The 14,156-nt window shown below is 35.5% G+C and overlaps 2 protein-coding genes across 2 annotated transcripts; both read left to right on the forward strand.

Annotated features, from left to right (window-relative positions):
• The first annotated feature begins 1,267 nt into the window (after positions 1–1,267).
• LOC133031097 (uncharacterized) lies at positions 1,268–3,111 on the forward strand. The gene is made up of 2 exons (XM_061104401.1): positions 1,268–2,210; positions 2,287–3,111. Exons 1-2 carry the CDS (start codon positions 1,339–1,341, stop codon positions 3,092–3,094), a joined length of 1,680 nt encoding a protein of 559 aa, XP_060960384.1. The 5' UTR covers positions 1,268–1,338; the 3' UTR covers positions 3,095–3,111.
• Positions 3,112–3,268: 157 nt separating this feature from the next.
• Positions 3,269–6,546, forward strand: LOC133031096 (uncharacterized). Its single transcript, XM_061104400.1, has 11 exons — positions 3,269–3,401; positions 3,488–3,706; positions 3,785–3,877; positions 3,961–4,071; positions 4,176–4,288; positions 4,366–4,897; positions 5,166–5,473; positions 5,554–5,742; positions 5,844–5,945; positions 6,025–6,199; positions 6,299–6,546. Exons 2-11 carry the CDS (start codon positions 3,548–3,550, stop codon positions 6,395–6,397), a joined length of 1,881 nt encoding a protein of 626 aa, XP_060960383.1. The 5' UTR covers positions 3,269–3,401; positions 3,488–3,547; the 3' UTR covers positions 6,398–6,546.
• The last annotated feature ends 7,610 nt before the right edge of the window (positions 6,547–14,156 follow it).

Below are 14,156 nucleotides of genomic sequence, written 5' to 3' on the forward strand. Positions count from 1 at the left end.
ATCCATATCCATTAGGAAAGCGGGGGGTAGATGATATCGAGGGTAATGATTTGGATGATTATCCATTGGACTTGCTTAACGAAGCTACGGTGAGGAATTTCTTAATGATCCCGAGAAATTCGATAATTTTCTTAGTGATCTTGATAAACCTCTGTTCGATGGTTGTAAAAAACTAAGATTACCAACAATGGTAAAGTTTTACAACATAAAAGCAGAAAATGGAGTGAGCGATAAATGTTTTACTCAATTTTTAGCTGCTTTTAAAGATATCTTACCATTTGCCAACTCGCTTTCCGAATCTACTTATGAAGTGAAAAAAACGTTAAATTCTATAGGATTGAAGTATGAAAAAAATTCATGCATGTCCGAACGATTGCATTTTATATCGTAAGGAATATGCAGACATGAATTATTGCCGAGCTTGCGGTTTATCCCGCCATAAAGTAAACAAGAGTAAGGAGAATAGGAAACTTATCCCCCAAAAAGTGATGTGGTACATGCCTTTGATTCCGCGACTGAAACGATTATATCGTAGTGCAGAACATTCTGAAAATTTGATTTGGCATGAGACCAAGAGAGTGAAAGATGGAAAACTTAGACATCCTGCATTCCCAAGCTTGGAAAAAAGTGAACTACATAAACCACGAATTCAAATGCGAACCAAGACACATTCGTCTCGGTACGTACGCGGATGGAGTAAATCCACATAGATCTCTAAGTAGTCGTCATAGTTCATGGCTGTCTTCCTAGTTATGTACAATCTACCTCCCTGGTTAGTGATGAAGAGGAAATTTAACATGCTTTCTTTAATGATATCGTGCCCGCAACAACCTGGACATAATATCGATGTATATTTGGAACCATTGATTGACGATTTAATAGAATTGTATGAGAACGGGGTTCAGGTCTATGATGGTTTTAAAAAAGAATTTTTTAATCTGAAAGCTGTGTTGTTGTGGACTGTCAGTGATTTCCCTGCTTATAGTAATTTATCAGGCTTAAGCACAAAAGGTTACGAAGGTTGTCCGATTTGTTGCACTAACACATCGGCTCGTCGCTTGGCAAATGGACACAAGATGTGTTATATGGGTCACAGACGGTACTTGCCTGCAAATCATCCTGATAGACGGAAGAAGAAAGCATTCGATGGTACTGAAGAGGGTGATATGGCTCCTTTGCCACCGTACGGGGAACAAATTCTCCAACAAGTTTAACTTGTAGATTTTAAGTATGGAAAGACGCAAAAAAAAAAAAACTAATGGTTGTTTTCAAAGAAAGTCAATCTTCTTTCGTCTTCCATATTGGAAAAGTCTACTAGTTCGACATTGTTTGGATGTCATGCATATTGAAAAAAATGTGTGTGAGAGTATTATTGGTACCTTACTTGATATTCCCGGCAAAACTAAGGACGGTGTAAATAGTCATTTAGATCTCGTTGAAATGGGTATACGACAATCTCTGGCACCTGAGAAGAAAGGTGAACGTTTATATTTGCCTCCTGCTTGTTTCACTTTATCCAAAAAAGAGAAACAAACAGTTTGCAAATCACTTGCAAATATGAAAGTACCCGATGGTTACTCGTCTAACATCAAAAACTTGGTGAATGAGACTGAATTGAAACTAATGGGTCTGAAATCACATGATTGTCATGCGTTAATGCAACATCTACTTCCAATTGCCATTAGATCAGTCTTGCCAAAAAATGTTCGAGAGTGTTTGACACATGTTTGCATTTTCTTTAATAAGTTGTGCGGGAAGGAATTAGAATTGGATAAGTTAGATGCATTACATGAACATGTAGTCAAAACATTGTGCAACTTGGAAAAGTTTTTTCCGCCATCTTTTTTCGACATCATGATCCATTTAATGGTTCATCTAGTGAGAGAAGCAAGGCTGTGTGGGCCGGTGTGGGCGAGATGGATGTATCCATTTGAAAGAAATATGAAGGTACTTAAAAGTTATGTGCGTAACCACTATCGGCCAGAAGCATGTATGGTTGAGTGCTACATATCTGAAGAGGTTGTGGAATTTTGTTCAGAGTACATGGCTGGAGTTGAGGCAATAGGAATTAGCAAACCAAGAACTGACCCAGATGATGTTGATAGAGGATTAAGGGGCAAAGGGACAATGGTGACAGTGTCCAAGCTTGAACTAGATCAAGCTCAATTAGTCGTGATGAACAATAACGCAGAGGTTCAACCATATATAACGTAAGTACCTTTTGTTTGATTAACATTACTTAAGTCACGATGAACAATAACTTGATTTATCTTACTTGTTTTACAGTGACCATATGGAGCTGTTACAATCAATGGTTCCAAGAAATCAAAAAAATAAACAAAAATGGGTTGCAGACCAACATCGTCAAACTTTCATTGGGTGGTTAAGGAATACCATTATAGCAAAGTTGAACGAACCGAATCATGGAGTATCTGATGTGTTGAGTCGTATTGCCCTTGGACCAACTTTTGCGGTTGCAAAGCATGAAGCGTACATTGTAAGGGGTAAACGTTTTCATACAAAGTCAAGAGATGATGCTCGAGAGGTTCAAAATAGTGGTATACGTATCGTCGCAGAAACTATGCACTTTGCAAGTGCAAAAGATAGAAACCCTGTTTTAGGTACTATGACGTATTACGGGGTCATTGAAGAAATATGGGAGCTCAATTATTTTGCGTTCCGAATTCCACTTTTTAAGTGTTCTTGGGTTGACAACAACGTTGGAGTAAAAACTGACGAGCTTGGTTTTACTTTGGTTGATTTAAGTAAGAGAGGAAGCAAGAATGATCCATTCATCATGGCTAGCCAAGCAGCTCAAGTTTTTTACATTTCTGATCCGGCTAATGATAAATGGTCTATTGTTTTATCGACACCCGAGAGGAGGTTCTTAGAGACTGAAGAGGATGAGGAGAATGCTGACTTATGTTACGATGACTTCATTGTTGGACAACCAATTCATGAGCAACTCATGGGAATTGATCGTAACATTGAGGAAGACGACGCTGAATACATTAGAAACGATATCAATGAGGGAATATGGGTCAATTGTGATTCAGGCAAACATAAACAAAAAAAGAAAAGAAAACGTGTCTAATTGGTAACTTGATATATGGTGTAGACATGGCGAACTCAGAATCAGGATCTGATTCGGGAGCAGAAAATGAGTGTCCAACCACAATACCTACACGAGGGCCGACGCAAATGAATGAAATATCCAAACTAATGGATCAGGGCAAAAGAGTGGCCCTCGAAGTTAATGATAAAGGTCAATACGTGGAAAAAGCTACGCGAAGCTCGTATCCACTGCGGGAGTCGGATGTCGGCAGACAATAGGGTTGGCTTATAAAAATTGGAAAGAAGTCAACCAGACTCTGAAAAATAAAGTTTGGAAAGACATTCAGGTAAGCTATTATTTGTTAGAATTTTGATTTGTTTTTCTATTACTCCAAATGTTGACTCTAACCGTGTTTGTTTTCCTTCAAAATAGACGGGGTTCATTGTGCCGGACACCTTCAAACATGATTGTCTCATCCTAGCTGGGAAGTTAATGAAAGACTTCAAGAATAGGATGACAAAAGACATCATAATGCCCGCGTTGAAAGAGAATGATCTGGGACGACTGGCACAAGTCCCTGAAAAGCACCCGGAGATCGACGCTGCTGATTGGTGCAAATTTGTTGAAAGTAGACTAACTCCTGAATTTCTGGTACGCTAATTATATTAACACTAAGATAAACTCTTAAATACAAGTACATGTATCTAATGTATTTTATTGGCATTGTAGGAATTGAGTAAGGTGCAACGTGAACGTTCCTCAAAAATTCAATCCAGACATCGAAGTGGTCGGAGTGGGATGGTGAACGTACGGGAAGCTGTGGTAAGTAATACTAAAAATTTAATGTGCTATAATGTGCTATACAATTTAATTGGTACTCATTTCAATGTTATAACGTTATGTAGAAAAAGGACCTCGAAGTTGCAGATCCTCCCCGCCACCGTGTTTGGATTAAATCTCGCACCAAGAGTAGAAAACTTGTCACTGATTACGACAAGGAAATTGCCGAGAAGATAGTAAGTATATATTAATTCATATACTAATTGCTTGAATATATAATTCAATTAGAGTTAGTGTATATAATTCATATACTAATTGCTTGAATATATGCGTGCATTAGGCTCAATTAGAGGAGAAGCTTAGTCAGGGACAACTTCAGGTCCAGGGCCAAAACGATATCCTCACGCAGGCGCTTGGGACACCAGAGCATCCTGGACGTGTCAGGGCTGCTGGGTATGCTATTACTTCAAATGTTATTTATTTAGTTACACAAATGAAATCGTTGCTAATTTGCATTTTATGATTTGTAGGTTCCTGACCAGGGCATCTCAACTGTTCGGCAGGAAGAAAAGGGAAGTGTCTGATGTTGTGGCTCGGCAAGCGAAGGAGATTGAACAATTAAAAGCCGAAGTCCAATCCCTTAAGCAGCAGAGGAACGCTGCCGAACAAGAGGAAGAAGGAGAGGTGGCTGGTGAGGCGTATGTTCCACAACCATACGCTCCTCAGGATGAGGTACAACCACAAATTTATGCTGAGGAGTTCATTTCCCTCAACGACCAAGGTATCCTATACAATTTTGATGACCAAGCGGCCCTTACTCAGCAAGTACATCTCTGCTCTGACAACATCGACAATATTGTGGCCCGAGGGTATTTGTACGAGCATGTGGGTGTGGTCAAAGTTCACTGCCAGGATTACGATGATTCACATGCTCGGATCATGGTTTCAGAAATCCTGCAAGAGGACGCTGAAATCCCAGTCCCACTTGAAGAGTTCAGATATGTTAGGGACGTGTACCAGATGTTCCTTCCTTGGCCTAAACACTTAATTTTAACAACCGAGGTAACTTCTCAACTGAAATTAATTATTAATGATTAGTGGAGTTTGAATATCTTCAATATTCATCCGTAGTGAAGTAGGTTCTGCGAATATATGTGCTGCGGTGGGATGGATGAACAAACTACTGTTATATATGTGTTATTTGTCGTTATACAGCCATGTTCAAAATTTTTGGGATCATTCAATTACAATAGTTATCTTCTTGAGAAATTTCGGTAGAAATTAGATAAAATTTGATATATATATATATATTATGTTATGTTTTGTTTAGGGTCCACTCGCTCAACCGCCCTCAAGACGTGATGCGTCAAAGGGGAAAGCTCCGATGCTTTCTCCACAAAGCCGTGGTGCACGGGAAGATGAGTTGTTCACGGAAGAGAAGATGGCGTTGATCCCTAATTCGCTGAAATGGATGATTCATGAATTCCTAAGGCTCAAAGATAAACGTGATATAATCACAATTCCTGTCCCCCGAGGATTCATTGCACCGCGTACCCAGATCACGTTATCTGGAGAGGATTTGCAGCAGGTTGCTACGTGTGACTACATCGGCAACCAGGGAATGCTGTTTGGAATGATGTATACTCTTCTTTAATCTAATTAACCTTATCTCAAATTATAGTTAAATTATTATAAGACACTAACACTTTTTTTGGCAGGCACATATGGGAGAGCATCAACGGTCTGAGAAAAATTTTCAAGTTTTACGACCCAGAGCTTCTCACAGTGCATGGGATCAGCGATGAAGAACAGAGTCAGTCTTTTGACGATGCGGCAAGACGATTGGCTAATTGGTTATCATTAATGAACAGCAACCACCAAATGTTCTTTATTCCTTGGAATATCGGGTAAACTTTATTAAATTCTTTAGTGCTAATTGTTCATTTCTATATTATGTCTTCAAATTATTTTTATACTATCTTACTTATATTCCAATATAATTTTCTAGGATGCATTGGACGCTAGTGGTGGTTGCGCCAAAGAAAATTATCCATTTAAACCCTCTAAAAGGCCGCCCAATTCCCGAAGAAATAGAACAAATGATCGGAAGGTAATTATTTAATGACTTCTTATGTAACGAATTTAAATTAACTAACGAATTGAAATGCTAATATAATTTTTCCAAACAGGGCATTCATGTATATAGGGGACGCACATCAGTATCTTGGCCCGTGGCAAGGAATTGCACAAGCAAACTGTCCAAGACAACCTAAAAGCCAAGAATGCGGTTTTTATGTTTTGAAATATATGACTGACATCGTCGCACGTGCCAACCCCAACCGTTACATAGAAGATCAAAAAGCTGTAAGTTTTAATTATTGATCATAGTATATAAATTTTATAATAACAAATATATAATATACATATACATAAACTAATATAAATTTTTAATTTTTTTAACAGTTTGGGGGTAAGAAGCAATACGATCCAAAAACAGAAATTTTACCACTACAGCGAAAGTGGATCGAACAATTGATGGCGGTGATTCACGGTGACGATTGAGGTTCAAAGGTCGAAGAATTTTTCTTCATTATGTAATTTTTATAGATTAACTTGTAATTAGATTTATTAACTTATTAATATTTTTAACTAATTTTACATGTTTGTGTAATATTTAATTATTTTTATGAAATCAAATTATGTTTTTACCCAAATTTAATTACTATTTAATTTAAAATGTAATTAATATATAATTAAATTAAATAAATATGTAATTTAAAATTTAAATAAATATGTAATTTAAATTAAATAAATATGTATATAAATTAATAAATATAAAATTAAAATAATATAATTAAATTAAAAAAAAATGAAAAAAACTGAAATCTGAGGAGTTTTGGCGTCGGTTCCTACGCCACATATGGCGTCGGTTATTGGCTAGGAACCGACGCCATATGTGCCCCTATGGCGTCGGTTCTTAGCTAAGAACCGACGCCATAGGGGTATATATGGCGTCGGTTCAAATAAACCCTTTAGCGTCGCCCTGATAGGCGTCGGTTGCGAATTTCGCGAAAACCGACGCCTAAAGGGCTTAAAAACCGCCTCTAAAGGGTGTTTTTGTAGTAGTGAGTGCACCATTCTAAGGGGTGGATCGTTAAATTTTCATATATTATATATATTGTTAATGTTTGTAATGTATCATAAAATTTCTTAAGTTTCCGTAGAAAAAAAAATCAAGTTTGTTATTGTAAATTATTAAATTATTTAAAATATTTTGAATAAAAAGTTTAATATTGAAAAAAGTCCATAAACAATTAAGATCATAATAAATGTTTATATAGAAGAAGCTAGTACCATGAAGACTATTTATTTGAAAGCCTATATATAGTTCTAATAAATCTCTATCTTTGAAACTTGGAATTTGGTAGGAAAAGAAAAAAGTAAAGATAATTACTCATGTTTGGTAAGAATAGAAAAATTATGAGAAAAAAAATTAATTAATCAACAAAAATTTTCATACCAAATACAAAAAAATGATTTTTTTTGCACAATTTTTTCCCAACATTTTCATTATCTCTTTGTTTTTTCACAAAAAAATCCAATCTTCAAACATTACCCCGTTAAAAAAAAAAACCCTAAGAATTGCATTTTAATTAGTTTTTTTTTTTTTTTGAAAGAGAACATCAGTTCAAGATTAAACCAGAAAACTAGGATTGACAGGGGGCAATCCTTCCCCAATACAAAAGGTCTTACATAGCCTTTCATTCCTGGCTTGAACAGCCAAGCTATTAACAAAAGTCAGGAAATCTCTCTTAACAAACACTAATTTGCAGTCCCTGCATTTCGACATCTGGTCCAGAATATGCAGAAATTTATCAGTCAATTTCCAATCCGGACATTTCCTTTTATCAAAAGCCGTGACTGCTACTTGGCAATCCGAGAGAATCACTGCACCAACCCACTCCTTCTGAACGATTACCTCCACAGCTAGACCAATAGCACTCATCTCTGCCTCAAGGCTTGAGGAACCTTCCTTACTGAAGTACCCGTAATCCCAAGTCCAATCGAATTTGTCAATCATTGTACAAGCCATTCCGCACCAGCTTTCTTTATACGCACCATCCACCATAACCATTTTATTAAATTGATACGGAACCAAAGGCCTTGTCACCACATGACTCCTGGAATCCGAGACCTCTCCTGCCTTGTCCCCTCCAAATTCAACAAATTTCCTCCACACTTCCTTTAGCAGACTAGGAATATCCCCACACTTCCCCCCATGAATGATTGCGTTTCTCTGATTCCACACCGTGTCGCACACTGCCGCGAAACTCACCATGGCCTGAAGACGCAGGTCCTTAGACAGACCCTTCACTAGAGTTAGCACCTTCATCGTCAAATTCTCGCCAGAGACCTCATTCGATTTTACAGGCAGAGGGGCACCAAGCCATAAAGCTCTCGACAAAGGACACTGCATAAATAAATGGTCAGCCGACTCGCAACAAAAGCCACACAACACACACTCCTGATTACTCTCCCCTGCATATTTATCTTTAGTCGGCAAGGCCCCTACACACAATCTCCACAAGAAAATACTCTGTCTCGGATGCATCTTCCCATCCCATATCAATCTCCAAATCTCATTGTTGCTATTGAATCTTCCCTGCTGCTCAAACCAATAAGCCCCTTTTACACTAAACTTTCCATCCCGAGCCTCCTTCCAAATTAAAGTATCTCTCCCCAACCGATTAGACAAAGAAATTGAAAGTATTCTTCCTCCCTCCTCTCGACCAAACAAGTACAAAACGTACTCCTTTTTCCATTCCAAGGGTGATCCTCGAAGGAGGTCAGCTACAGTCCTTAGATTTGGCGCCCGGACACGGACTTCTTCCATGACAGTCCTAAATTCAACATAGTCCATCACGGTATCCACGGTTGATACCAAATATCCACCTCCTGACCGTTAGCCAACATCATGCAAGCTCCTTCTCTAACCACTTGCCGCACCTCAAGAATATCTTTCCAAACCATTGAATCCGACTCTCTTGGCTGCACACTCCAAAAGGAAAGCCAAGAGCAATACTTCTCCCTTAAGACCTTAACCCATGGTTTATCCTCATTGCACGCCACTTCCCAAGCCAACTTCGCCACTAACGCCTTATTCATGTCTCCGAACCTCCTAAATCCCAGCCCCCCTCTCTACTTCGGCTGGCACAAGGTATCCCAACATTTAGTTGCAAGGAAATGGTCTTTTTGAGATACAAATTGATGATGAAGTGCTAAAATATAGTTCATTTTGTAAAAAAATTACTTCAATATGTTATGCTAAGAGTTGTGTGAAATCATGTGCCAAATTTAGTTGGGTTAACAAATCATGTAATTGTTGACATGTTTTTTTGACACATTTATGATCAATACATACACAACATGATTATTATATTAATTATGTTAAGACCCCTAACACGATTACGCTCACATTTTTAACATATGATACAACACGATAATAAGCAGGGTCGGTTCTAAGATATATGGGGTCTAAGGCGAAATCAAAGTTTGGGGCCCCTATGTATATAATTTAACTATTATAAAAATGATAGTTTTAGTGCTTAGTTTAATGGTAAAGCTTTTAAAAATTCTTAAGAGCTCCAAGGTTGAATCCCTTATAACTACAGATTAAATATTTAAAAAAAAATTAAAATGTAAAGGTTAGGAATTGATCTCATTACCTCTTAGATTAAAGTAAAACATTTTACCATTACACCAAACAAATTTTATTATATCTACTTCTTATTTAATATTTTATTAGCAATATTAATATATTTTTTTACAATTTCGGAGCCCTGAGCGTTCGGGGGCCCGAGGTGCACGCCTAGCCTGCCTACACTCATGGGTCAGCCCTGATAATATGTTTAATATATGTGTCATGTTGACACAAATACGAAACATGTTTAACCATAACAATAAAAAAATGCTTTTTACGACTCCATTTCGTGTCTTACAGACAATTAGTTTAAGACACTAAGGTAGTGTTTGGTTTACATGAATGAGTGTAGGAATGGGATTGCTATTCCTAAAGAAAAATCATTCAAGTGTTTGGTTTATTTATTGTCAATGGAAAACTCATTCCATAGGAATTGTAATTCATGTAAACTAAGGAATTACTTTTCCTAAATAAAATGACTTGAAAAGCTATTCCATACCAACCAAAAATTATTTTTCCTTATCTACCATTCTCATAAATAAATGATTAAAGTTATAATTATATGGGTAATATTTTTTATTTTAAAATATATATCTACAACATTTAATATTACAATAATATGTTTATTATATTTTTTTGTACAAAATTATAGGGAAAAAAATATTATTACCATTATAATTACATGGATAAACGATGTGTGATGATTAAATTATATGAATAACATTTATGTTGATACTTAAATATTTAATATAAAATAGACTATATTAAATTAAATATTTATTTATATTTTATTATTTGATAATTAAATCTAAAAAATACAATTTGAGAGTGATACATAAATATATACTATTTTTTTTATTTGTACCATAATGGTAATTTTATAAAACAAAAATTATTTTAAAAGAGTAAATGACATTTTAGTCAAAATAATAAAAAATATATTTCATTCTATACTATACAAATCATCACAATACTTATTTAGTTATTGATTCCATAGTCTTTACCAAACAAAAGAATAGAAATTCCATTCTATTCTATTCTATTCCTATTCCATTTTTATTTTGTAACCAATGCCACAATAGTTGGAGACAATTTCTATTGACTTAAAGGTGGTAAACAAGAAAAGTTTTCGTTTTTCATGAATTGGAAAAACATTAAAAGAGGTGGGAGACATTTATATCATAAGGGTTGAGGCCTCTCCTATTAGAGTTTCTAATGATTTAATAAGGTGATTTTTTAAGATGATTAAAAATTTGTTTTTCAATTATTATATGTCGCACTTAAATTAAAAACTATCTCAAAATGAAAAAAATACAAAAATTATTTAAAATTTTACTATCACTATAATTTTCATGATCACTATTATTAATAATCTATAATTGATCACTATTTGAATATTATTATAATTTTAATTCAAGATTGAGATAATAATTGAATATATGCTGTAATGATCTAGATTTAAATTATATATTGGACGAGAATATCTGTATAATTTAATGCTACACAAGTTATACGTAAAATAGTTTGCATATAGAGATTAAGGTCTTAGAGAAATAGGAAGAAGAAGTTGTAGGATGGGTTAGTGAAATAAATAAATTGCAAAATTAATGAAATTAATACTCTAAGTTTATCCATTGATATATTCATAATCATTATTGTTTTTTTTTTTTTTATGAATGAGTGAGTTTTATTGCTCAAAGAATACTATTTACAACTCCAAAAAACTCTAAACTCAAATATTAACGTAACCAGACAAATTAAATTTTAATGTATGAACTATATATATAATTTTATTAGTAAATTGTGGCATTAACTCATAATAGTGTCCCATTGCTAGCGATTAACTCCCGAATTCATTTTTTTGATTGTAAAACCCTCTAAACTTAAATTCTGTTAGCACTTATAGTCTCTTATACATGTATTTTTGGCATGTCCATGTGAACACAGGGTATTGTCCACGAACACAATGTACACACGACACCATGTACTCTGACCCACCTTATCTCCGACGAGAAGAGCGAGGAGGAGAGGAAGATGTTCGTTCACTTTTGGGTCGCCCGCAATGGAGAAGGAAGGTCAGTGTGTCAACTGTCGGCGGTGTGTGTGATGACTTAGACTAAAATTTAGTCATGGTTTTAGTCTTAGTAGGGCCGGAGTAGGGAGCGACGAGGAGGGAAGTGATTTGCCATGGGGAAGGGAAGGGGTAAGTCATGATTTTAGTCTTATTTTTCTTTTTTTTTAGCATTTTTTATATGTGTGTGTGAAATTGTGAATAATGAAAATAGTTAAAGAAATATATTAATGTATACGGGTTACTATGTGGATGGGCTTCGCCTGAACTCGTGACTCCTTCAAAAATATCCCTGCGCCCGCGCCCATTTATGCCATGGGTTTAACATGCCCATCCTCTCCTATCCAAGCTCCTCAATATTTCCAATCCACTTTTTCTAGCTATGGATCTTGTGGCAAATTGTTGTGCATAAAGGTACTCCAGATCTCCGCCGACATTCCACAATTAATCATATGACCAAGCATATTATCATACAAAGAATTCATTAATTAGCCAATGCATCAAGAACTGATCAAATTTTCTTCATTGTTGGTGGTCTGGATTAGGGATATTACCTGCAAGAGAGTTTGATATACCATGACATAATCTAAGGATGTAGCCATCAAGATCATACACTCGCACAACAACAAGAACCAGGGATCTTCAAATTGTGTAATTTGTTTGATCTAATCTTAGATTTAGTAGGAGGAGATTATCATTCAGAACTGCCACTTGAGCTTGAACATTTTGTTGTTGTGGAGCTCTTTCTGTTGGAAATTATTTTACCAGGATCTTAGATCTACTCACAAGTATGTTGATTAACACCCTAAATATGAACTTTCTAAAACGAAGAAATAAACACATATAAAGTTTAGGAAACCTTACATTGGGTGCAGCGGAATTAAATGAGTCCTTCCGTTCAGATCTCTAACTCTTGTATCCTTTCTGTCGCAGAGTATTATCAAGATCTGAACCTGGATCTCTTTCTCTGATTCTTTAGTGCTGAAACTCCTTCTTGCTCAAAGTCTTTCTTCACGATCTTCCTCACTATGATTGAGGTATCACTTGCTGTGTGTGGGCACTACTCTAACACTAAGAAATTTCGAAATTGAAGAGGGAAGAAAGAGAAGAAGGTGGCGGCTAGGTATAGAGAGAGAAGGCTCAGGTTTTTCTCTGAAGGAAAAAGTAGAAAATTTAAGTGTAAATTTCCTGAAGCCTTCACTATCTATTTATAGCATTCCACTAGGGTTAGGTTTGAATTATTTGGCATTAAAATAATGAAAATATCAGTTTGAAAAATCATTCCAAGTGGCCGGCCATGTAGTGTAATGGGCCTTACTTGGATTTTGCAGTTTTATCTTTTCTGCATCTGATTTTCTCAAAAACGCCAATTTTCTAATTCAACCATTTAATGTCAATTCTAATTATTTAATAACTGTAAATAATTATTAAATAATATTGTCATTTATCATATTTATTAATTGAACCATACAAAGTATCATAATTAACAAATATGCCCCTAAAACTCTTTCTTTACAATTTTGCCCTTATTTAGTGAAAAATTCACAAATAGACATAGTCTAATTTGAGAATTATAATTGATTAATCAAAACCAATTATATGAGTCTTACAAGCAATATTATCTCAACTAGTGGGGGGACCATTGGTATATAACCGAGCTTCCAATAAGCAGATCAAGAATTTATTATCTAAATTCACTGACTTATTAATTCTTCGTTGAATCCACGCATAGAACTTAGAATTGTACTCTCAGTATATAGAATGCTCTATATGTTCCACCATATAGACACATCATTAGTTATCCATTGTTATAATCCTAATTTGATCAATGATCCTCTATATGAATGATCTACACTGTAAAGGGATTAGATTACTGTTACACCCTACAATGTATTTAATCCTTAAAATACTTAACCCCGTATAAATGATATTTCATCTTATGTGAAATGAGATCTCCACCATTTATTTTCGTTTGGTCAAGCTCGAAGGAGATCATCCTTTACTTACTATTCGCCAGATAGAAGCTATAGATTCCATGTTTATGTTAGCGCTCCCACTCAATTGCACTACCGTGTTCCCAAAATGTATGTATCACCCTGACCCAAAAGTAGGCTTAACTAACAAATCAAAGAACACGAATAGCCTCTTGAGATCGAGCCTAATCATAACAGGATTAAGATCATTTGATCTAGGATCAACTAGGCGATATTGACTTGAATAGATATTACGGTAAGTTTAATAAATATAAGTCAAAGTTCAATATCGGTCCCTTCCGATGCATACTCCATGCATCCAACCTGAGCTTTACTTTAACCAATGCTCTGGAAAGAGCATAGCATTTCTCCAAATGCAAGTAAACTCTTGTTGTAGATTATCATATCAGTAAAACCCTGTGTCAGATAAATCTAGGAAACTTTATTCACATAGTCATGTTTACTTTCCAATGTGTTGACAGAACAATAAACATGATCAGGTATGTGAAAATGGTTTCAGATGAATTTATACATTATGTACATATAATCATGAAATAAATCATGTGAACCATGCAA

This window comes from Cannabis sativa, chromosome 9 (genome assembly GCF_029168945.1).
Source record: "Cannabis sativa cultivar Pink pepper isolate KNU-18-1 chromosome 9, ASM2916894v1, whole genome shotgun sequence".
Lineage (NCBI taxonomy): Eukaryota > Viridiplantae > Streptophyta > Magnoliopsida > Rosales > Cannabaceae > Cannabis > Cannabis sativa.